We start from the raw sequence: 26065 nt of genomic DNA on the forward strand, positions 1-26065 counted from the left end.
TTCTCCTTTCTCCTTTCTTTCTTGAGTCACATGAGTCACAGAAGTTCCTTGTAACCTGAATGGGTTTGGTCAGAAATCTGAGATCATCTTGAAAGCAAGGAAAGATTCTTCCCACAGAAACTCAGAGGGTGCAGGGGAATCATTTGGCAGTGAACTAAAGTTGAGATTGGTTGCGGAATTGGCTGCCAACCTGTTCAACCGATAGGGAGAACTCTAGGTGACTACGTTCTGGCCAGATCTAAATATTTACAAAAAGTGTAATATCTGTCCTGAAAGATCCAGATGAACATCTGTGTGACCCAAGCCTACCAATGAGTGCCTCCAGATCTTCGTTTTGGTCTGAAACCATGGCAGCAGAGTTGCACATTTGAGAATGTAAAGCCTTCATTTACACACATTCGGTTCCCAGCACCGGCTTGGAACTGAATGTAGGAGATTGCAGTGGAGGCAGAAACAATTGTTTCCCTAGATTCCCTTTAGAAGAGAAGTGTGCTGGTGAGAAAGCAAGCAGGATATAAATGGCATCTGTGATGGGGCTGCTGAAGACTCGGTTGATCAAGCTTTCGAGTCTGATACTCTTGGGCGTAATCAAGAAGAAAGGCTTCAAGGCTGAGCTCTGGGGAATCTTGGCGGCTAAGGTTAAGGTTGACACTGGAAAGGCGGTTGAGGGTGTGGTTGGCACTGGAAAATGGCATCGGAACCTCTGTTGGGTGCTGGGTGGGCACTTGAGAAAGGAGGCCAATCTGATGGAATGCTAGAGCCAGATTCATGAGCAAAATTCAGTCAACCCTTCTCCAGTGCCAAGTGTTTTCAGAGGAGGGGGAAAGCTGGGGGTTAAACAGAGGGTTAAGTAACAAAAATAAGGAAGAAACACTTTCTACCCTTACGGTCTGCATAGTTCTATGAGATGAGGTAGAGACCTACTGAATTTATACAACTGCTGCATTTGTTGTTGGGGTGGGTAGTCTCCTCCTGCATGTAATATTGTCTTTAATAGATGAGGTTAATCAGTGCAGATATGATCCAGAATGGCACAATTTTATTTTCTTCTTGCTAATTTCAAGGGCTTGTAAGAACTAGATCCCATCCAGACCTCAGGACAGCCATCCCTGCTTTAAAGTTAGTGGAAAGGTGCCCAGTCCAAAGCCCCGACTCTTTCTGTGATTTCTGAGGCACTGGTAAGTTTTATATGAAGGGATCTGATCACACGTTGGTTCTCTGAGGTTAACTTGCAGAGAAGCAGAGAAAGCCAGGCCCATAGTCCTGAGGGGTTGTCTGATCCTGGACAAACTGGAGGTTGGCGGGAATACCTCCAAGACTCTGAGTGGACCGTAGCGGGGTCTATAAGGAAGAGGAAGAGACCAGGCATCTGTAATCCCAGCACTTTGGGAGGCTGAGGTGGGTGGATCACTTGAGGTCAGGGGTTCAACCTTATGGCCAACATGGTGAAACCTGTCTCTACTAAGTGTACAAAAATTAGCCCGGTGTGGTGACAGGGGCCTGTAATCCTAGCTACTGGGGAGGCTGAGGCAGGAGAATCGCTTGAACCTGGGAGGCGGAGGTTGCAGTGAACCGAGGTTGTGCTAATGCATTCCAGTCTGGGTGAGAGAGTGAGACTGTCTCAAAAACAAACAAACAAAACAACAACAACAACAACAACAAAAAAAAAAAAACAGGAAGAGGAAGAAGGGGAATGTCCAGGAGTCGACTCCGGCCTGTGGAGTCTTCTTCCTGCCTGGAGGGTGCTTTCCAGTAACGTAGCATTGTCTAATCTTTAGCATTTCCCCAGGCCAAATGTTTCTCTGGCATCCCACTAACCCAGAGAGTTGGAATGCAACTACTTTCTTCTTCTTTTTTTTAAACTGGATTTTATTAGCCTGGAGCTAACAAGTCTTGGCTAGAAACAAACCTTTTTTTTTTTTTTTTTTCCTTTTTGGCATTTATGTCAGGGAAGCAGGAGCCTAGGAGAGTCAGAGTGACACCATTTAAAAGTCAACTATGTCTTGAAACTAGCAAGCACATTCCTTGCCAGTCACAGCCCATGGTCCTAAGATGTTTACAGTTGAGGAAACAGACCGAAGATACCAACAAGCACACACTTGTATAACAGCAGAAAGTCCAGATGTCCCAATACCCTTAACAATATATGCTTTCAAGATAATTACAGTTATGCTTTGATGGACTTACACACTAAAATGTCAGGGATAGTTTTCTTTACATCAATAAAGTAATAAATTTTGTCATGCCATCAGCCCATCCACACACAGGCACAGCTTAGTTTTGTCTTTACATAGACAAAGCCCCTCTACAAGAAAAACTTAGAGACAGTGTTCCTCCATCTGCTTTCTGAGAACACCCTGCTCTGTAATGGAGTAGCTTTCAGTAAACTATCTCTTTTCACCACACGCTGCCACTCACCTTGAATTCCTTCCTGTGTGAGATCCAAAAACCCTCTATTGGGATCTGGATCAAGACCCCCTTTGTCCAGTAACATTTACACAAGGGTTCATCCTGACAATGGCCTTGAGGAAAAAGCTACTATCTGTTTTCTTGCAGAGGGAAATCCACCAAGGAAACAGTTAAGACATTCGTATAATAGTTTCATTAGGCACAATCACTTTACAATTTGTTGTTGAATATAATTCTCCCTTTGAACACATTTTGCAATGCGTAACTGGTGGGAAAACAGGCAGCATGCTACGTGTCTTTCAGTGTCTGGGGGCTCATGAGGACCACCCATTGTTGGACAGTGAGAAAGTCTAATGTTTCTTGTTCTTGGTTGAATCTTGTATTTAAAAAAACAAGATACAGTTTTGATGTAAGTCTAAGAAAAGTGGAAAAAATATGATATGGAATAGGAGTCTTCTTTTGGCCATTTACTTTCTGTGTGGCCTTAGACAAGTTACCTATTTTTCTGAATCTCCTTTCTTGAACGTTTTTGTAAATTAAAAAAAAAAAAAAATTAGGCCAGGTGTGGCGGCTGACACATGTAATCCCAGCACTTTGGGAGGCTGAGGTAGGTGGATCGCTTGAGGTCAGGAGTTCAAGACCAGTCTGGCCAACATGGTGAAACCCCATCTCCACTAAAAATATAAAAATTAGCCAGGCGTGGTGGCTCATACTTGGGAGGCTGAAGCAGGGGAATCGCTTGAACCTGGGAGGCAGAAGTTGCAGTGAGCTGAGATTGCACTACTGCACTCTAGCCTGGGCAACAGAGTGAGACTCCTTCTCAATTAAAAAAAAAAAAAATCAAATAGAGACAAAGTCTCACTGTGTTGCCCAGGTTGGTCTTGAGCTCCTGGGCTCAAGGGATCCTTCCGCCTTGGCCTCCCAAAGTGTTGGGATTACAGGTGTGAGCCACTGTGCCCAGCTTTAAATTTGTTATATATAGCTCCTTAGAGGGAGGTTAGAGAAAAGAAAGGGAACAGGGAAGAAGACAGGCAAGGAAACTCAGGGAGGTGCGAAGCTGGGGGCGACAGCCTGTGAAAAGCTGTGGAAATTCCTAGTGGAGTGGTGGTGGCCAAAGGCCACTTTAAGAACTACAGACATTATTGCTATTTCTATGTTATCAATCCTTCTTTGTACAACGCCCCAGCCTCTACCCCCAATCCCTTAAAAACCCTTTGGTTAAAGTCTACTGTATCCATGAAGGCTTTGTGTGAGTGGGAATTATTTGTGGAAACTGAGGAAGATGTTTTCACATTGTGTCTGTGTGGTATTGAACAAAAACAGCTCCTATGGAAGCGGCATTTGGAGACACAGATGACCCTGAGAATATAAGGACCCTGGGAATTTGCAGACATCTTGGGGGAGGGTTTTTGTTTTCCAAAGGGCATGGGACAACAGGTTGGGCAAATCTTCTGTAGGTCTCAAGGTGCAGGGAGAGTCAGCTGATAGATAGCTGAGTGATGCGTGGTAAGAAGACCCTCTTTTCTAGGGAGCTCACAAGGTAATTTTCCAGGCTGATTGAGTTCACTGCCAGATTTGCAAATGGGCTACAGAGGAAGTCACCTTTTTCTGTCAGAGTAGAAAGTATAGTCAGGGCTCTGGTCTGGACAGAGAAAGCTCTGTGGAGGGCAAATCATTGAGAGAGAATGGTGAGGACCTCATGCGGAATTCACAAGTTCAGCTCACATTTCTGACTTCCCAGCCTCTTAATTCTTTTTGTGTTTACTTTCTGTATGGCATAATGAGCAGATCATTAAATACTGGTCTGCTTTTTATTGGTAAGATCCTCCACGATCTTGGTCAACTTCCAGATAGCCTCCCCCATTCCCACACACCCACCAACGTCACCACCCTGACTGCCCACAGGCTGGTACACGTACCTCTGGTCTTTGTTTGAGCCAGTCCCTCTGCCTGTAATACCTCTCCTGGTCAATCTGCTCATAGGCTCAATGGTAACCTCTATGAAGTTGTTTTCCCCTATTGTCACTAAGCTAGGCATGACACTGTGTTGCACTGACTTGCTAGGAGCCTCTGTCCCCATGGGAGGACCAACTTCATAAGGCAGGTTCTGTTGTCAACAGTGCCTGACATATCATACATAGGTGCTTTATGTTTGCTAAACGACCGGTACCACTTGGTCTGTTATCCTATCAATAAACCCATTATTACATGAGTCCCTTGTTCATACCTGTGTTAGATCATTAATGAAAGGACACCTCATGTCAGTCACTGTGCCTGGTGCTGAGGGGGCAGTGTTTGAGCAAGACGGCCTGGTTTTCACCCTCAGGGCACTTACAGTGTCTTCAGAGGGACAGATTTTAAACAGATGATCAGTTACCTAGGTAAGAATTGATCTGTGATGTACACTGTGATGAAGGGGAAGAAATTCTAAGGGTGTATAACTGGGAGCTGCTATTTGATTTGGGAGTTCAGGGAATGGTTTCTTGAGGAAGTGTTTAACCTGTCATTATCTCTGTATAGGCCTTGCCTCCCTAACCTCACCTCCCTAACCTCATTGTAACAGTGCATGAGTAGGGACCTCTTCCCATCCCTTTTGTGCCCAGCCCACCACTGTGGGGTCCCCTGCTTTCTGCATCCCCCATAATATGTGGGGCTCCACTCCCCTTGACTCAGCCTCGCTGATCAAGGCCATGTAACGTGGTATAAACGAGCAGGGAGGCCAGCGTGTTATCGCGGGTGTGGAAGTTAGGAGAGGTCTGGAGAGCACACTGTCAGTGGGATTGGGCCGTTTCTCTTGCAGATGGTCATTGTTTGGTCTTTCATCTCTTGTTGCTTGGAATGTGGAGGCTTTACCACGTGAGATGAAAAGAAAGCCCTTGCCCTAATTGGCCTTGGCTGGCTTCTAAGCAACTGCTGTCACTGGGAGGCTGGATTGTAGTAGCTCCCATGGGTTCTACTCTTGCAGTCACTCTGTGGGCACAATAGTCCCTCCTCCAAAGCCAGTTAGGTCCGACCAGGCCCAGTGCGTGGAGGGAGAGGGCAGCGTGGTTCGACAGCATCGTCATCATTACCAGCTTCCACAGAGACATGGCTGTTCAAGCTGACACAGCCTGAGGGTCAGACTGGCCCTTTCAGTACAGAATGGAATCTGAAAGCTTTAAGTACTTCCCAGCATGTGTTTCCTAAAGTAAACCTAATGACAGATCCTAGCTGGGAGGAAGATTTGTTGTTAAAGTGTAATGCGATTCCAGGTGACCTTACCTCAGAAGCTGAGTGTGTCCATTTCGTGTGACACTAGCAAGACAGTTTTATTATGCAATCATCACACTTTCTGTTAGCGAGCCATTTCCAAAATGAAGCCATGTTTTAAAAAACGGTTCTCCAGTTTGAACGTAGGAATATGAAACAAAGAGGGTGCTCAGTTCTTTCTGAGGATGTTGAGCATAAGTGTGTGTGTGTGTGTGTGTGTGTGTGTGTGTGTGTAGAAACGAGGTATGTGTGGGAATGTGGTCTGGTGTGTGCGTGTCTGTAAGATACATGTGTAGTGTGTGTATATGGTATGTGTGTGGTGTGTAGTGTGTGAGTAACGTGTCTGGGGGTGGTGTGTGGTGTGTGTGGTGTGTGTGTGTGTGTGTGTGTGGTATTTGTATGGTGTGTGTGGTGTATGTGTGGGGTGTGTGTGCGGTACCTCTATGGTGTGTGTATGGTATGTACTTGTGTATGGTATGTACATGTGCATGGTGTGTGTGGTATGAAAGTGTGGTGTGTTGTGTGTGGTATGTATGTGGTGTGTACGTGTGTGTGTGTGGTGTGTGTGTGCTGTGTGTGTTGTGTGTGGTGTGTGTGGTATGTGTGGTGTGTGTGTGGTGTGTGTGGTGTTTGTGTGTGTGTTGTGTGTGTGTGGTATGTGGTGTGTATGTGTTGTGTGTGGTCTGTGTGATATGTATGTGTGTGGTGTGTATGTGTTGTGCATGTGGTGTGTGGTGTGTGTGGTGTGTGTGTAGTATGTATGTGTGTGTGGTGTGTGTGTGGTGTGTGTGTGGTGTCTGTGGGGTGTGTGTGTGGTATGTATGTGTGTGTTGTGTGTGGTGTGTGTGTTGTGTATTGAGTGTGGTGTGTGTGGTGTGTGTGTAGTATGTATGTGTGGTGTGTGTGTGGTGTCTGTGGTGTGTGTGTGGTATGTATGTGTGTGTTGTGTGTGGTGAGTGTGTGTGTTGTGTATTGAGTGTGGTGTGTGTGGTGTGTGTGTAGTATGTGTGTGTAGTATGTGTGTGGTGTCTGTGGTGTGTGTGTGTGGTATGTATGTGTGTGTTGTGTGGTGAGTGTGTGTGTTGTGTATTGTGTGTGGTGTGTGGTGTGTGTGTGGTGGTGTGTGTTATGTACGTGTGTGGTGTGAATGGTGTGTGTGTGTCGTGTGTGGTGTGTGTGGGGTGTGTGGTGTGTGGTGCATGTGGTATGTATGTGTGTGTGGTGCAAGTGTGTGTGGTGTGTGTGTGGTGTATGTGGTATGTACGTGTGGGTGGTGTGTGTGTGTGGTGTCTGTGGTGTGTGTGGTATGTATGTGTGTGTTGTGTGTGGTGTGTGTGTTGTGTATTGTGTGTGGTGTGTGTGGTGTTTGTGTGGTGGTGTGTGTTATGTACGTGTGTGGTGTGAATGGTGTGTGTGTGTCGTGTGGGGTGTGTGTGGTGTGAGTGGTGCATGTGGTATGTATGTGTGTGTGGTGTGAGTGTGTGTGGCCTGTGTGTGGTGTATGTGGTGTGTGAGGTATGTATATGTGGGTGGTTGTGTGTGTGTGGTGTGTGTGGTGTATGTGTGGTGTGTGTATGGTGTTTGTGGTAGGTATATGTGGTGTGTGTGTGGCATGTGGTGTGTGTGGTGCATGTGGTATGTATGTGTATGGTATGAGTGTGTGGTGTATGCTGTGTGTGTGGTATGTGTGTGGTATGTATGTGTTGTGTGTGGTGTATGTGGTGTGTGTTTGTGGTGTTTGTGTGGTGTGTATGTGTGTGTGCTGTGAGTGTGTGAGGTGTGTGCGGTGTGTGTGTGGGGTGTGTGGTATGTATGTGTGTGGTGTGTGTGTGGTGTGTGTGTGCTGCGAGCTTGTGAGGTGTTTGGTGTGTGTGGTGTGTGTGGTGCGTGTGATATGTATGTGAGTGTGGTGTGTGTAGTATGTGTGGTGTGTGCGGTATGTGTGTGGTGTGAGGTGTGTGTAGGGTGTGTGTGGTATGTTTGTGTGTGTGTGGTATGTATGTGGTGTGTGTGGTATGTGTGGTGTGTGTGATATGTATGTGAGTGTGGTGTGTGTGGTATGTGTGGTGTGTGTGGTATGTATGTGCGTGTGGTGTAAATGTGAGGTGTGTGTGGGGTGTGTGTGTGGGGTGTGTGGGGTGCGTGTGGTATGTGTGTGTGTGGTGTGTGTGTGGTATGTGTGGTGTGTGTGGTATGTATGTGTGGTGTGTGTGTGGTGTGTGTGTGGTGTGTATGTGGTGTGAGTGTGTGTGTGGTGTGTGGTGTGTGTGTGAATGTGTATGTGAATGTGTGTGTCTGCAAGCTCCTATAGATGGAAAGTGTGGTAGAGCATTGTGAGACGGTAATGAAATGTGGCTGCTGAGTACTGCACATCACATCTGGATTGTATTTTAAGTCTTCCTTGCTTAGTGTAAAACTGCATAAACCCAATATGAAAATTAAAGCCCAAAGCAAAGCAAGCTAGGTTCTTACTGTATCTCCACTTCAGTTATGTTCTCAGATTTAGGAGCTTGCCACTGTGCCTCTAAGACTGTCATGTATTGATCATTCACGTAAAACGTGGAGTTGCTGTAGCAATCTTCATCCGCTCTTTGCCAGAGGCCCACTGAGTCACCGTTCTTGTCCAAGGCTTTCCTGACCACAGCATAGACGCTGTCATTCACGGAAACGAATTCTGGGTGAAATGGTGAAGACACAATCAGCCGTCTGTTCCCTGTGAGCCAAGCTCAAGGGATGCGGGCGGTGACATCAAAACAAAGCGTGGAACAAGAAAGTTACAAAGAATATGTACACAGAATGCTGTCTCACTTTTGTAAAAGAAGTTGAAAGTCTGGAAAGAAATACATGAAGATTATTAATTGTGGTGATTTCTTGGTAGTGGGATTGTGGATGATTTTTATTTTCTTTCTAGTGCTTTTTGGTGTTTTGCAAATTTTCTACAGTAAAAGGCAGACAAAAGAAAACCTATACCCAGCTCTGGTTTTGCTGCACACGAGGGGTGAGATTCTGGGAGTGAATGTCTACCTCTTTGAGCCAGGGCCCGTTTCTCAGATGAGAAGACAAGTCTGCTTGGTCCCCTTCTCAGGCGGAGTGTGGGGACGGAAGAGGCTGATGCGTGTGGAAAGGCCAGGTGGGCCAAGTAAAAGCAAAACCCTTTTTGTGGTTCCAGAAATGCTGATTCTCTTGGTCTCTGTTGTTAGGGTGTGGGAAGGAGTGCCTTTGAGCCACAGGGGCCCTAACTCATTAGAGGGTTACCCCAAGTAACTTGTTAATTCCACTTGTTAATTTCAGCCTTGGGATGTATAATGGAGAGGGCATTTAAAGAAATATCTGTCTCTCCATTTCTTCCCTTAGGAGATCTCTTCTGAGTGAATTCCTCAATGCTAGGCTATTGTTCTTTCCTGGGCCCTTTCAGCCACGGAAAATTTCTTTAAGGCTTCTCCTTAACAAAGTGAAGCAAATTGATCATGTAACGCAAAAGGATCAGACAGTCCTGGATCTGAATTCTGACTCTAACACTTAGGAGCAAGTCATTTCACCTCCGAGCCTCGGCTTCCTTATTGTTCATCATTCACTCCATAAATACTTCTTGCGTGCCCACTTTGCACCTGGCCTGGTTCTAGGTCTGGGGATAATGCCGTTATCCTTCATTATCTGAGATCGTGATACCTATCTTGAAAGGTCCTGGAGAATAAAGAGAAGAATGTGAAGATTTTAATACTTGGGGAGTACTGGATACGTTGCAATTGTTATTATGTGACTACATGCACACTACAGTTCTGTGTTCTAGTTGTTAGTTTTGCCAGTCACGGTCGGGTGATGCAGATCCCACAGACCTCGGCTTGCTCAATGAGCACCTGACAGCTGTTCTAGATCTGTGCGTCAGGTGCAGTAGAAGGTGAGCAGAGGCGGTGTCATCCAGGTAATCGTCAGTGTGAGCTCTGCACAGGTGTGCCCTGTCCTGCTTTTCCCCTTCCCCTTAAAGAGGTTTCAGTCCTCTTTCTTCCCTCTTAGGCACCCACATTTTCTGGATTTCTGGCCTTAGGTTCTTCTCCTTTAGGTGGCCTTGCAACATGCTGCAGCCAGACCAGACTTCCTTATGCAGCACGTCCATCAGAACACACTCCTGTTCAAACCTTCAAAGGGTCCTTCCTTCTAGAGCATGTCAACATTTCTGCTTTTATATTTCTGCCTCTGGTGTGTTGATTACAGTGTCCAGCACATGTTTTTGGACTGTAAGAACCTAGCCTCAGCCTGCTGTTTGTATTCCCACTCTAAAGGCAGCCAGGCTTTCCCTTTTTCTGCAAATGCACCTGCCCCTGATCCTTGCTCACCTTTGGCAGCCTGCCTGAAAGCCTTCCTTCCCTCTCGTCATACATCACATCCCCTCTTCCACTCCAACAGCTTGCTGATGTCCCACCTCTGGACCGATTTATCCCTGTTTAACTCTCATTCTTTTTTTTCTTTTCTTCTTTTTTCTTTTTTTCTTTTTTTTCTGTTGAGTTCTTAATCATATTCTACTTTGTGCTGCATGCTATGGTTTCATCTGTATTGGTATATGGACAGCCCAGTGTTGTGCCTCTGGAGGGCCCTAAGTAACTACTCATTGGTTGATTTTAAAAGTCATGCATCCAATGTTGTATAGTGCCCTTAAGGCTTAAAGTTTAGCAAGAAAAGCAAGCAAATCACATCCCTCTTGCCCATAGAAGTTTTGTTTTTATTTTTTTAAAAAAAGGCAGATGGTTGCTCAGCGCAGTCTTAGTGTAAATGTCACTGTATTAAGGGTTTCTTTCACTGATACCAAAACAGACCCAGGGAACCTGTTCTAAGATGTTGCTTGAGCTGCAGTTGTCTCTTGGGACCTGCCAAGCCATTTATACACGATTTACCAATGTTGACATAGCCCCAGAGTTTAAAAGAATTTCAAAATCAAAATAAGGAAAAGCAATTGGCCTGAATGGCCGTTTACTCAGAGTCCCCAGAAGTCCTGAGTTCTGGCAATAACACCTACAAGGCAATCGTGGAGCCTGCTGTGTAACCACGGGGGTGGGATCTGGCAATTCACATCTCCGTGGGTGAGGATTTTGACCCTCGACTTAAATCATTTGTATCATGAGTCAATTTGCCACGGAGCTTTCACAGCACATTTATTTTAAAATGGAATTGGATAAAGTTTGGGGGTACATGGCATAAGTAGGCATTCAAGGAACCTTAGTTCTTCTCCTCTTTCCCCGTTCCCTTTCCCTGCTCCCTAACGCCTCTGTGGCTGCTGTGATCCCCTTCACCCCAGTGGATCACGTTGACTCATCTTTCTCCTGTCTTTCTACTTTCAGAAGGCTCCCATGTCTCCCCTCCATAGCATCTTCACATGATAGGTTTCTTTTTTTTGTTTTGAGATGGAGTCTTGCTCTGTCACCTAGGCTGGAGTGCAGTGACGTGGTCTCAGCTCACTGCAACTTCCACCTCTCGGGTTTAAGCCGTCCTCCCACCTCAGTCTCCTGAGTAGCTGGGATCACAGGCACGCATCACCACGTCTGGCTAATTTTTGTGATTTTTGTAAAGACTACGTTTCACCATGTTGCCCAGTCTGGTCTTGAACTCTTGAGTTCAAGCAATTTGCCTGCCTTGACCTCCCAAATCGCTGAGATTACAGGTGTGAGCCACCGTGCTCAGTGATAGATTTCTCTTTCTTCCGTTGCATTAGCAAAATCTTTCACCTTAAAGATTTAAGATAAAATCTTTTATCTTAAATGCCAGAGGCTTGTGATCTCTTTTGCAGTAGTGCCTCTGACCCCTCAGGCGCTCCCCCAGGTTGCACATATGTCCGTCCACCTGTGCTCATCTTGAATTACAAGATTATCCTCCCTGCCCTGTCAGGACAATATCGACTGCCTGAGGGAGTGGGACGTAGCTGGCCCCATCACAACTGGAGCACATAGTGTCATTCCTCATTTAAAAGTAAGACAAAAGATAAGCAAGGTGAGTGCGTGAGGCATGCCATGATTGTTCACCTGCTGAAGTCTGAGACCTAGACTGTGAGTGTGGAGATCACCCTGGTGGTCTCTGCAAAAGTTAGTTAGACTTTTAAGAAAGGCAGGATAACACAGTAGATAAGAAGACAGGTTCTGAAGCTGGACAGCCTGGCTGGACAAAAAGCTGTACGAGTTTTGGCTGTGCTATTTAGATTCAAATCATAGCTAGGTTACTTATTAGTGTAAATTTGTAACTTCTCTGTGCCTCAGTTCTTGTCTGTAAAATGATAACAGCATCTACTCCTAAAACATGCCCAGCACATCGTAAGAAGTGTTAGCTCTCATTACTGTAAGGAAGAGTATACAGTGGTTAAAGGCAGGGTCTCTGAAGCTGGAATGCTGGTTCATATCTTAGCTTCACCATTTAAGTAGCTCCGGGACCTGAGCAAGAGTCACTTAGCATCTGTCTCTGTTTCTCATCTACAAAATGGAAATGATAATGGTATCTCCCTAATAGGTCACTATTACGTGTAAACACCATATGAAGTGTTATTATTATGAAACTAATTAGAAAGCATATTCCTTGACTTTTAGGTTTGACTGATTCGAAAAGGGATATATAAAAAATATCTACTGGACACCTCTAAGAAAAGTATTGGATTAAGAATGAACAGACTAAGATCAAGAGCCAGTTCTATGACTTACTAGAAGGGAGACTCTGGGCAGGTCATTTAATTTCCCTTGGCCTCAGGCTTCTCATACATAAAGTGGGTTAGTAATACTTCCCCTGTATAGTTTATTAGATTTTTTTCACCCACGGACTAAATGCAGTATACAGTTATCCCCAGCAGCATCATTTTGTCAAATAGATATGAAAAGATTACACACTGGAGGCTGGGTGCGGTGGCTCACACCTGTAATTCCAGCACTTTGAGTGACTGAGGTGGGTGGATCACTTGAAGCCAGGAGTTCAAGACTAGCCTGGTCAACATGGAGAAGTCCCATCTCTACTAAAAATACAAAAAATTAGCCAGGTGTGGTGGTGCGCACCTGTAATCCCAGCTACTTGGGAGGCTGGGGTACGAGAATTGCTTGAACCCAGGAGGCGGAGGTTGCAGTGAGCTGAAATTGTACCATTACATTCCAGCCTGGGTGATGAAGTGAGACTCTGTCTCCAGAAAAACAAAAACAAAAAGAGAAAAGATTACACACTGGAATGCAATGATTATCCCTTAAAATGATAAAAGTGCCCATTTTATTTACGTCAGAGGATTTACCCCAAGCATGCTCTTACCGGGACTCAGTGACTCTGGGGTTAGGGCTTTCTCACTCCTGTGGCTTGAGTTCACAAGGAACATGCAGAAATAGCCACCCCCCCAACCCACTCCCTTAATTCTCATTCTTTCTCTTCCTTCCCTTCCCATTGGGTTCAGAAGACACATGTTCTGTATAATTGAAAGTAACGATAGAGGAGTGTGTTCTGAAATTCTGGTTAATTTCCCTCAGGGAACAAAGTACAGCAGAGAGCATGGCTTCTACTCACCAGAATAGACTGCATTGCTTTCGTAGATATGTGAACTGGCCTTGATGTCTAGGGTGATGGTGTAATATTCATCAAAGGTGAAGCAGGTGTTACTGTACCTTATAAAGGTGGCAGAAGAAAGCTGCAGACTGAGGCACGGAAACATCTTCAGTGGCTGCAGCAGCATGGCATGGAGGACTGCCATGGTCTCAATCTGTTTGGAAAGTGCTAGGCCTGGTAATGGGTAAAACTGACTCACCTCTTGTTTATATGCCAGGGCTTCTGGGTGAAGTCATATGTGCAGATCTTCTCCCTGCCCCTTCTGAATATACATTGGCTTCTGGAATTTGGCCCAAGACATCATCAGTAATGAATCACCAGTCACCATTACCTGTCACCGACGATTTTGCAAATTGCAGTTTTGCTTAGGAAGGGGAATGTCCTGAATATGGTTTTTTTACACCTCTCATTTCAGCATCTGCTGTTTGAAGAAAGCCATTGAGAAGACGTAAATACCAGCAAGTGAAATTCAGAGTTGTGTAATCATTACATACCTGGTCCGTTGAGAAGTTCCGCTCTTCTCACTGCAGGAAACCCAGGCACAAAAACCCTCTTTTCCTGGATTACATACCCTCTTCCACTCTTCCTTAATCAGAGAAGTCTCCAATCCCCAATTCATTTAGTGACTAGCATAGAATGAGAAAGACTCTGCTTCTGGACTTACATCTACTTATATATTATTTATATTTATTTGGAAAGAAACAGCTTAGGTTTACCTTGTCCTGATACATTCTTCCATAACACCATAGCACACACACACACACACACACAAATCAGAAAATATGCTTTTTCACATCTCCTTTCTGAATTTTATGACTTACTCACTGAAGAAGAGGAAAGAAATATGCAAGTTTGTGAGTAGAAAGAAACAAAATGTAGATTAGAATCAAGATAATATTTACTATGTGTTCCTTCAAGAGAAACACTGACAGAATGGTGGCATAAATACCTCTGAAAAATCAACTCCTTCATTAAAACAGTGAGAACACAGGCCGGGCGCGGTGGCTCAAGCCTGTAATCCCAGCACTTTGGGAGGCCGAGGCGGGCGGATCACGAGGTCAGGAGATCGAGACCATCCTGGCTAACACGGTGAAACCCCGTCTCTACTAAAAATACAAAAAGAAATTAGCCGGGCGTGGTGGCGGGCACCTGTAGTCCCAGCTACTCCGGAGGCTGAGGCAGGAGAATGGCGTGAACCCGGGAGGCGGAGCTTGCAGTGAGCCGAGATCGCGCCACTGCACTTCAGTCTGGGCGACAGAGCTAGACTCCGTCTCAAAAAAAAAAAAAAAAAAAAAAAAAAACAACAACAGTGAGAACACTAGCAAAAAATGGTCAAAATAAGTTTTCCAGAATTTTGGAAGTTAACCAAATCCTTGCAACAATCTGGGAGCATTTATTTAAGAAAAATGGTTGAATATCATTAAGAACTATGAGCGTTATGGCATATCAAGTAGCCCTGGTCACACTCACTTCACGCCACTTCCATGAGGGCCTTTGCAGCTATGGTAACTGTGAAGATTAGCAAACTAGCAGCCTATGGAAGGAAACAGAACAGGTTTGGAGCTTCCCAAAAAGCCTCATCCCCAGAGAACTGTCACTTTGTGACCTTTTTGGAAGTTGCCTGTAAAGTTTCGTCCTCCGGGCTTTTCTTTATGTGACCTGACTCAGAACATCCTCTGTGTGAACAGCTATATTGCTAAGATGTTTGTCAAAAATAATCAGTTGGAATTTTTCAACATTGTAACGTTCTGAGGCAGTGATTCCAGTTGGGACTAACAAAAGGCTGAGTAAAAAATGTAAAATAAACCCCGGAGGAATGAGATGTCTGTAGGGGGTTTGAAAAGCTTAGACAAATCCCTGGGAATCTAAAAAGCCATGTGCATGTGCAGGGCTACACACATTCCCAGGAAAGACCTGAGAAGCCCCTAATCTCTCACCTCTGGCTGACCTTGAGGCTCTGCACAAGTAAGAAGTGAAGGCTAAGGCAGAGCTGTAAACTGCCTATCTGATCATTGAAGGCATGCCCCAAAACACACATGCAGAAGTGCTTGGCAAAGACTGGGGGACTTGTTGGTTCCAGAGTTATTAGTTCAAGAAATTAAAAAAAAATCTCTATTTATTAGCTGGTCAATAAGCAAATAGAACAGAGACTTTGGCAGTTACACATGATAAAGAATACAGACTTCACAGAATTAATTTAAGAAAGTCAGGAAACAGCAGCAACAACAATAAAAAAAAGAACGACGAACAGCAACTAAAACAAACTCAGGGAGGAGAAGGGAGTCTGGTGGTCCAAAGTTGTCACGTTGTGTGTGTGTGTGTGTGTGTGTATTTATTTATTTTTTTGAGACAGGGTCTCACTATTGCCCAGGCTGAAGTGAAGTGGTGCAATCATAGCTCACTGCAGCCTCAAATTCTTGGGCTTAAGTGATCCTCCTGCCACAGCTTCCCAAGTAGCTGGGACTATAGGCATGTGTCATCACACCTGGTTAATTTTCATAGTTTTTGTAGAGTCAGGGTCTTGCTATGTTCTCTGGACTGTTATTGAACTCCCAGGTGTAAGCAATCCTTCTGCCTCAGCCTCCCAAAGTGCTGGGATTACAGGCATAAGTCACTTTGCCTGGCTTCGTGTTTTTTAAATGTTCAGTTTTGAAGAAAAATTATAAGATATACAAATAAACAAGAAAATATGGCTTATACAGAAGAAAAAAAAATTCCAGGTAAACAGAAACTGTCCCTGAGGAAGCCCACACACTGAACTTAACTGAACGTAGATATTAACTCCTGAGTAGCTGGGATTACCAGTGCACACCACCACGCCTGGCTAATTTTTGTATTTTTAGTAGAGACAAGGTTTCATGATGTTTGCCAGGTTGGTCTCAAACTCCTGACTTCAGGTGATCCACCCTCCTTGGCCTCCCAAAGTGCTGGGATTACAGGCTTAAGCCACCGTGCCCAGCCTGATTATACTCAGAACGTATAAATACGTTCAAGGAACTAGAAGAAATCATATCTAAAGAATTAAAGGAAAGTATGAGATTGATGTCTCACCAAATAAAGAATAGTAATAAAGAGATAAAAATGATAAAAAGAACCAAATAGAAATTTCTGCAATGGAAAAGTACAATAACTACAATTTTAAAAAGTCACTAGAAGAACTCAACAGCATATTTGAACTGGTAGAAGAAAGTATTGGTGAACTTGAAGATAGGTCATTTGAATGCATTTAACAAAACAAATGCAAGACTTGTATACAGAAAACTATAACAACACACTCAGGATAGTCAAAATGATCTTGAAAAATAAACAAAACTCAATAAAGTTTGAGGACTCACACTTCCCAATTTTAAAACTTACTGTGTAGCTACAGTAATCAAGATAGTGTGGTACTGACATAAGGAGAGACATATAAATCAATGAAATAGAATTGAGATTTCAGAAACATACCCACGCATTTATTATTAGCTGGGTTTTGATAAGGGTAACAAGACAACTCGATGGGGAAATAAATGGTACCGGGTCAACTGAATATCCACATGCAAAAGAATAAAGTTGGAGCCCTACTCATACCATATACAAAATTAACTCAAGGTGAACCAAGGGTCTAAATGTAAAACTATAAAACTCTTAGGAAAAAACATAGGTATAAATCTTCATAATCTTGATTTAGGCGACGGTTTATTAGACATGATGCCTGAGGCAAAAATAAGTAAAAAAAAAAAATAGATAAATTGGACTTCAAAACTAAAAACTTTTGTTCTTTGAAGGCCACTATCAAGAAAGTGAAAAGGGCTGGGCACGGTGGCTTAAGCCTGTAATCCCAGCACTTTGGGAGGCCAAGGAGGGTGGATCACCTGAAGTCAGGAGTTTGAGACCAACCTGGCAAACATCATGAAACCTTGTCTCTACTAAAAATACAAAAATTAGCCAGGCGTGGTGGTGTGCACTGGTAATCCCAGCTACTCAGGAGGCTGAGGCAGGGGAATTGCTTGAACCCGGGATGCAGAGGTTACGGTGAGCTGAAATTGCACCACTGCACTCCAGCCTGGGCAACAGAGTAAGACTCCATCTCAAAAAAAAAAAAAAAAGTGACAAGATAATCTACATCATATATCTGAAAAGGGCCTAGTTTCTAGAATATATAAAGAATACAACTCAACAACAAAAAGACAAATGTCCCAATTTAAAAATGGGCAAAGATTTGAATACTTTCTCCAAAGAAATGTACAAATGGCCAATAGGCATGCGAAAAGGTGCTCAACATTATTAGTTATTAGGAAAATGCAAATCAAAACTTGAGTGAGATACCTCTTTACAGCTAGAATTATTGCTATAAAAATGACAGATAATAATAAGAGTTGGCACAGATATGGAGAAGTTGAACCCTCATTCATTTCTGGTGGAAATATAAAATGATGTAGCCACTTTAGAAAACAGTTTGGCATTTCTTCAGAAAGCTAAACATAGACTTACTATTATATGGTCCAGGAACTCCACTCCTAGGTATATACTCAGGAGAATTAAAAATGTATGTCCACACAAAAACTTGTACATAAATGTTTATAGGAGCATTATTCATAATAGCTAAAAAGTGGAAACAATCCAAGTGTCCATCAACTTATGAATGGATAAACAAAATGTGGTATGTTCTTATAATGGACTGTTGTTCAGCTGTAAAAATAAATCAAGTACCAATACATGCGACAACATGGATGAACCTGAAATGACTGTGCTAAGTGAAAAAAGCCAGACACAAAAGACCACATATTGTATGCTTCCATTTCTATGAAATATCCAGAAGAAGCAAATCCATAGAGACACAAAGTCATTGCCAGGGACTAGGAATGGTGCGGGGAATGGGAAATGACTATGACTGCTCATTGATTTGGGGTTTCTTTTGGGGATGATGGAAATGTTCTGGAGGTAATTAGTGGGGATGGTTTCACAACCTTGTGAATGTACTAAAAACTACCAAATTGAATTTTATGGTATGTGAATTATATCTCAACAAAATTTTTATTTACATAATATGTTATGTAGGCAAGTTGGGGTAGCAGAAATAATGTGACAGGACTTTAGTATTGGGTCCTGTTCAGAATCCTTGCTTTGGGAGAGTTTTTAAACTATCTGAGCTTTAGTCTCCACTTCTAAAATTAAGGCAATAATATCAATCTTACATACTTTTATGTATATTAAGTGAAAGGTGTATGTAAGCTGTTTTGAGCTGGCTCTGGTGCACCCCTATAGTCTCAGCTACTTGAGAGGCTGGGGTAGGAGAATTACTTGAGCTTAGGAGTTTGAGACTAGGCTGAGCAACATATTGAGACCTCCATCTCAAAAAAGAAAACAAAACAAACCCCAAAACCATTTTAGGGAACAGGGTGGGCCTGACATATAATATAAAATTTTAACAAATGTTAATTAGTTTTCTACCTTTCTTCCTTTCTTCTTCCCTCTTTCCTAAATTTATACAGATCAGGATGGTAGAAAATAAAACTTAGGAGTTCTGCTATTGATATGGGGATGATGGTCTAATCTTATGAACTGGGAGACATGGGATTGGGGGATGGGAAATGACTCAGAAGGGAACACTCTGATTTATGTAGAATTGTTCCATGCATTTTCTGCAAGATGGGGCTCAGCCTAAGAGAGGGCCTGTGTGAAGACACTGGCATGTCCTCTAGGGAGGGGGGGCGTGTCTACTGGCCTATAGCCCTACGGCTATAGGGACAGCTGTTCATAAAACAAAATTGTTCTTTGAATCAAGCTGGAAAGGACTTGATTTTTCTTGAGGACAGAGGACCAAAAGAAAACAAGTTTTGAAATAAAATACACATTTTTGGGGCCTCCTTGTATATTTCTTCAGCCCCTTTTCTACAATTCTGGACTGTAGTTCCTGGAAATTCACACTTTCAAAAAGCCCCATCAGTGATTCTTGGATGGAGCTTTTGAAACATGCATGCATGTTCAAGTCACCGGAAGCATCTTGCTAGTACACAGATTCAGTGTGTCTGATATGGGGCCTGAGATTCCTCATTTCTAACAGGCTCTTGGGTGATACCAGGAAGTTGCTGATCCATGGACCACACTTTGAATAGCAAGCGTTTAGCAGCTGGTTTGAGTAAACCAGGTTAGAATTAAATGCCAGACTAATCAAAGTTGGAAAAGCTAGGTTCCATGACTGCCCTGTGCACCCCAAGCCTGCCCGTCTGCCTACAGCTTTATATGCAGAGGCTCTTCATGCGGTAGAAAGTCTGGTGGGTGCTTCAATGCCTTGTTGGTCTCCCTGGGAAGGAGAGCTGTCAGAGAGGAGGAAGCAGTTGGCTTTCCAAGGTCAAAGTCTAATGGGAGATTCTCTGAAATTCACCAGACACGACCACTGATGGATGCAGGGATCATTTGTCTGAGGGGCCCTGGGGTTTTTGATGTGTCTCTTGGGCATGTCAGCGGTGTGACGGATGCAATATGGTGAACATGAGGAAGGGGCGCAGATGTTAGAGTCCAAGAGACCTCCACTGGAATCCTGCTCCTCACATTGTAACCTTGGACTGTACTTAACCTACCTGAGCCTCAGTTTTCTTATCCGTATTATGGAGAGACTTTGACCAACCTTGCAGGATTGTGTTAAGGTTTAAAAGAGGTAATGCATGTAACATGCATGCCACAGAGTCAACACTCTAAGAGAAGTTTTTTACCACCGATGGCAAGTATCTGTGTTAACTCGAGGGACAAGGGTGACCAGGGAGCTGGGGGTAGCTGGAGAAGTTTTACTCTCATTTGTTGACCCACAATGGATGCTCAAGTCCACATATATTGATTTATGAGCCAATTGGGTTGTGCCTCTGGCTCTTTGGTTCAGCATTGTGGGTGTTATGCCTTTGAATAGCCCAAAGTGAGAATCCCTGTGCTTTAGGGATAGCCCGTGGTCAGCTTTTGAGAAGATGCATACCATTCTTCTCATTCCCTGAGGCCTTACAAATTCTCAGAGAGAGGGAACATGCTGTTATGTATTAGATTAAGTATTTTCAAGCAGGACTGGCCCTAAGAGATAATTTTAATCTAACTCCCTTAATTATGTCTGAGAAAACTGAGCACAGAAAAATTAAACAACTTGCCCCAGGCTTAAGAACCACTTAGTGACAAAGTCAGGGCCAGATCCCGGCCTCCTTCCCACCGGCTGGGAATTCTCTCCACCGGACAGCTCTACTACCTAGGGAATACACATGTGCTCTGCTTAGCATTTCAGATTCAGATGTATTCCAGATATAGCACATTTTAATTTTAATATGCCATGTGTATATTTTGTTGTACATGTGGGACACGTGCCTCATCTGCTTACATTTGATAGAACTTGGAGAGAAGTTTATCACAGCAATAGTTAATTGTTCTGTCTTTGCTCAAGACTTTTTGTTGATCATATTTGTGTCTTCGTTTAATCCAAAATTGCGTGTCAAGAGCACAGCTGGATCTGCACTGTGCTTTACTTGTGTTGCCTTGTTGGCCTGCCAGGGTCAGTGGACTGGGGTTGGGTGGTTGAGCTGCTCCAGGTCACAAGGCCTTCTGGGAAAATAACCCCTGCTTTATAGCAATTATTGCCAAACTCTAGGCTGGCAATGATCTTGATCAACTGTTTACCTGTTTTCATGGCATGACAGAGATGAGGGCAAAATTATGACATTTTTAAAAAGAAAGAAACATTGATTTGGTTTAAAGGCCTGCCTTTTATTTTGACATTATAGCTTTATGATGTTTTGTTGTTCTTTCTTTTATGAAACTATGATCATTGTAGATTATAGATGGTAGATTTTCCCTTCCTTCACCTATTTATTTATTTTTTTATGTTTGCCTTGCACTAATAAACTTTTATTTCACTCAAATTAGAGCAATAATCTTCCATACATAAGTATCTTCCCTGCCCAATAATTGAAAGAAAAAATCCAAAATGATTAATAAAGAAAAATATAAGAATTAACAGTCCCTTTAAATTTGTTTTAAATATTTTTAAGGTTTAAAAACGGTTTAAAGTTTGTAATTCCTAGTAGGAAAACATTATCTGAATGAATGGCAAACCACGGTAAATGCTTCAGCTGCATTTGGGGGAGAGGGATATGGATTATCTTCAAAGCACCCCAGCTCTCTTGATGAGAAGATCAGAGGTACACTGGTTTGTATTATTGCGACATCCATAACGTGATCTAGGTTGCTTTTCCTTCAGCAAGGTCTTTATTTATCAGAAGGACATTACGCTTGACCTCCAAATTTGGCTGACAATTTACTGATAAGATTCATAACCTTTGGGTTGCTCTGGTATTGTGACATATTTGCTGGGTTCTGAGCCACATCCTGGAAGAGGCCACCGTAACTTCTGGATCCTGCATGGCTGCAAGAACCTGTGGATCACTAAGAATTTCATTGAGTCCAGGGATTCTGGCCATCCCAGGCATGCCCCCTCCCATTCCAAGCATTCCCTCAGGAAGTCCACCTGGAGAAGAGCCATACTGAATTCCCGACTGTCGTCTGGCTTCTTCCTCCCTCTGGGCTCTCTCATGCTCTTCTCGAGCCTTCTTAACTCTTTCTATTCTTTCTTTGATCTCTCGCTCTTCACGTTTTTGCTCATACTTTCTCCCATGTTCTGCAATGTCTATGCCCTAGGCTGAACTTCTTCCAGCATTATACTAGCATCTTCGTCATAATCCAATTTACAGGCAAGGGCAAGATCATGTACTGCTTCTTCCCAGTGGCCTAGAGGTCTGCGTGCTTTCCCTCGCCACTTGTAAGGCTGAGCTGAATCAGGATTTATTTCAATGACTCTGTCACAGTCTTGGATGGCAGCATTTGGCTTCTGTAAGTTGACGAAGACACTGGCCCTCTTGGCATGCCAAATGGCCAACTGAGGATTCAGCTTGATGGCATCTGTGAATAAGTCAATGGCTTTCTGTAGCTCACCATCATTTAGGGCTTCAATAGCAGTCACTTTCTTATCGTTTGCCTGATCCATCATCTCTTCCATTATCTCTGCATTTTCATCTCCCATTTCTTGAGAGGCATCAGGGTCTGGTTCAATCACAGCTTCATTATCAATTTATAGATTACTTTTCTCACGTGATGGTTCGTCTGCCTTTAAGTCTTCCTCCACCTTCTTCTTTTTTTTTTTTTTTTTTTTTTTTTTTGAGACGGAGTCTCACGCTGTTGCCCAGGCTGGAGTGCAGTGGCGCGATCTCGGCTCACTGCAAGCTCCGCCTCCCGGGTTCCCGCCATTCTCCTGCCTCAGCCTCCTGAGTAGCTGGGACTACAGGCGCCCGCCACCGCGCCCGGCTAATTTTTTGTATTTTTAGTAGAGACGGGGTTTCACCGTGGTCTCGATCTCCTGACCTTGTGATCCGCCCGCCTCGGCCTCCCAAAGTGCTGGGATTACAGGCTTGAGCCACCGCGCCCTTCTTCTTATCAGGTTTTTCTTCCTTGGTATTTTCTTCTGATTTAACTTTCTGAGTAGCAGGTAGTAGTTTACCCCCCATGCTCTCCACCCACTCCCTCAGGAAGTACATTTCCTCGGTGTGCAGAATGCTCGGATCCTGCTTACATATTTTCACAAAAGCCTGAAGTGCGTTCACTTTCCAGGGGTCCATGGTTGGGAGGCGGTGGATGAAGAAGCTAAGGTGCTGTGGCCCAGTTCCAGGCCTAGGCGCTGGCTCGGTGTGACCGCAAAGAAGGGGGCACCTATTTATTTTTTAAATATCCTTATTTAACAAAATGAAAACTTGACACCTATCTAGGTGCCTAAAACCCAAAGTCTTGAAACCGGAGCTCTAAAAAGATTTACTTTGCAGCATAAATTCCAGAAATGCCTTGCCTCGCTGTGGCAAAAAGCAGGAATTGCTCGCATTTAAGTGGGAGTAGGGAGGTTATGTCTCAAGAAAGGTGTTCAGGGACCCCTTTCTCACTGAGTGGGAGGTCGGATCTTTTAAGCTCCTCTTCCCAACATTAGAATCAGTCATCCCCCCAAAATTGGACATCGATTTCAGTCATTCTTAGGCAGAGATCAGTGTTGAGGGCACTTCGTGGTTGAGTGAGAGCAGGGGTTGGTGGGTGAGAAAGTGAAATCAGACAAGAGAAGTTGGGACTCAGAGCTTCCCAGTCCCCAAACAGAAGAGGAACTGGGAAGTCTCTCCAGGTACGGAAGAGGAAGGTTTGGACACTCTCTTTACATGGCCAGTGTGGCTTCTTCCTTTGAGAGGCAAGAACTCACTGCTCGAGAGGAAACCCACTGCGGGAACCCGGAAGAAAACCAAGTCCGCCCAGGTCAGTAACTAGAAACCGAGTGGCTTTTCCTCCATGCTGCATAGCTACACTTAGAAATTTCACGGAAAGCTGTGACATTTTATCAAGACATTTGACTGCACTGCTCCTGCTGTTTAACCAGAGGATTCAGTAGAAAACAGACAAACAAACAAACAGGACGGTTTAATGAGTGAGACATGAATTGGAAGAGGCAGGATGAGCTGTGGGTTCCTGTGGTGGTCTGACAATGATGTGATGAGGACACCTTTCCAGGCGCAAAGTCAAGGCCATGTGCTGCTCACAGGAAATTCCCTTCGGTTAAGTTCCTGAAAAGTGTATTGATTTTCTGATACCCTGCCTTATTCAGGTAGGATTTGAAGCAGCTTACAGAAAAACAAGATTTAAAATGTAAGAAGTGAAGGATATAGGGAAAAGAAAGGTAGAACAGCATGATAAGAGAAAGGTGGGGTTTATGACTGCGGAAATGCTTGCTTGTGTCTCTGTGTTGATTCTGTTGTTGCAGGTACTGGGAGGAGGAGATGAACCCTGCTCCTGTGGAGGCTGTGAGGTGTTGGTGTCGTGTATACATCCAAGGGATGGCCTAATTATTTACAACTAGGCTCCTGAAAATCAGCCCTGAATCCAGCTTTCTACCTTCTCTTTTCAATATCATTCAATTAATTGAGTCACAGAAGCAGCCTTTAATTCATTTAATTCCCTTACATTCTTCTAACTTCTGCCATATATCTCGTGACCTGTGATTTTTCCTTTTGTACTGATTTGATACTATGTAATAGCAATTAAATATCATTACTTATACCAGAGCAGCTTATCTTTCTTATCAACAAAAACAAATAAGGTCCACACTCCTGAAAACAAATAGGCTCAATGTCTAGCCTTGTGAACAAATGCAATTTTGTCACTTACATAATTTGTTATTGATACAGTAACTTCAGAATTATTTGTGGTACTGCTTCCTGAGACATGTAAAATCATATTAATGATTTTTGAATAGCGATCAATAATAACATTTATTAAATACCCATGGTGCTTCGAATCTTTCAGTTGGTCAGTCAGCATTTTATGTTCTTGATATCACTCCCAAAGCATCATATAAACGACTTCTTCCTCTTCTTCTTTTTTTTTTTTTAAGAGGGAGTCTCACTCTGTCACCCAGGCTGGAGTGCAATGGCACTGCAACCTCTGCCTCCCGGGTTCAAGCGATTCTCCTGCCTCAGCCTCCCGAGTAGCTGGGATTATAGGTGCCTGCCACCACACCTGGCTAATTTTTGTATTTTTAGTAGAGACGGGTTTTCACCATGTTGGCCAGGATGGTCTTGAACTCCTGACCTCAGGTGATCCGCCCTCCTCAGCCTCCCAAAGTGCTGGGATTACAGGCGTGAGCTACCGCGCCCAGCCCATAAAAACAACTTCTAACCTCAGGAAGCCTACACTCCAATGGGAAACCAAGGGTGACCCCAGACCAATTTATGCGACTGCTCTATTTCCTTATCCACAAAGCGGGGAGAATGACAGTGCCCAGCTCATAAGGCTGTTGGGAGCTTTTAACGACATAATACTTGTGGAGCACGATGGCTGGCAGAGAGAAAGCACTGGATAGCTGCTTGTTTTCCTTCTTGTTATTATGATTGGAGAAATTCTGCGGAGGTGGTGCCTAGGAGCTGGCCACACCTCCCCCAGAGGGGATTTCCAGGTTTCACAGGTTTCCTTCCCTCCCTGAGCAAGGGCAGGTGAGTCAGGGTCGCTCGTGCTCCCCTCCAGCTCTGGGATGTATGCTGTCCAGCTGGTAACGAGTCTCTGTCACATCCGAGGAAAAGTGGAGCTGGCTGAGGGGAGATGGAAAAGAAGGGCAACAAATTCCAGTTTCTTGTGAAATTTTGTAAACGTAAGGCTCTTATCTCAGTCTGCAGAGCAGAAACAGGGTGGGGGCCATGTATCTGAATGTCTCCACTCGTGCATAACAAATATGATTAGAACTGAAGACCTAGAAATCCCTTCCCCGGGCAAGGGATGAACTCTTCTGTTTCTAGAACCATTTAGGGAGGTGACAAGTTGGCTTCGTCCCAGAGTTTCAGGTGAGGACAGAACAGAGGGCAGGGTATTCTTGCCCTGAGTTCCCTGCTGATGAGCTAATTGTGGCCCCTCACCTTTGTTTAGCATGCGGTTTACCAGAAAAGGGCACCCTACCTTTATCCTTGGTTCTCCATCCCCTCGCTACCTTTCCTGTGTTTTGCAAACATGGGATGGTGTATTTAGCTTTCTTTTGCTGGAATTATTTTCACCCCATGTCCTGTGTCTTCCTTGTCCAGAAGAAATCATCTTCTAGTCTAAGGAGCTCCAGAGAAGGGCGTGCAGGGGATGGCCATGTTCTGTTGCATGCATTTAGCTGTGTTGAACAGTCCTCCTGTTTTGCTACTGTCTGAGAATATTCTCTTGATTCTATGGGCTCCTGGACCTGGGATTTCCTTGGCTTATCTCATGAATCTGCCTCTTGGTCCCTTTCATTGGCTGCCTTCTGTGTTTAGGTTTGTAGGGGAAGGCCCCTGGAAGGTGG

At 44.0% G+C, this 26065-nt stretch overlaps 1 protein-coding gene and 1 pseudogene across 1 annotated transcript; both read right to left on the minus strand.

The window, feature by feature from the left end:
- Positions 1 to 347: 347 nt before the first annotated feature.
- Positions 348 to 13623, minus strand: PLET1 (placenta expressed transcript 1). The gene is given in 5 exon segments (XM_028833970.2): positions 348 to 505; positions 508 to 651; positions 4012 to 4067; positions 8131 to 8332; positions 13174 to 13623. Coding segments are annotated over 5 exon segments (615 nt in total). The 5' UTR covers positions 13358 to 13623; the 3' UTR covers positions 348 to 476.
- A 7700-nt stretch (positions 13624 to 21323) lies between these two features.
- Positions 21324 to 22362, minus strand: LOC106993473 (hsc70-interacting protein pseudogene; annotated as a pseudogene).
- Positions 22363 to 26065: the final 3703 nt, after the last annotated feature.

The sequence above is a fragment of the Macaca mulatta genome, chromosome 14, assembly GCF_049350105.2.
Source record: "Macaca mulatta isolate MMU2019108-1 chromosome 14, T2T-MMU8v2.0, whole genome shotgun sequence".
In the NCBI taxonomy this organism is placed as follows: Eukaryota; Metazoa; Chordata; class Mammalia; order Primates; family Cercopithecidae; genus Macaca; species Macaca mulatta.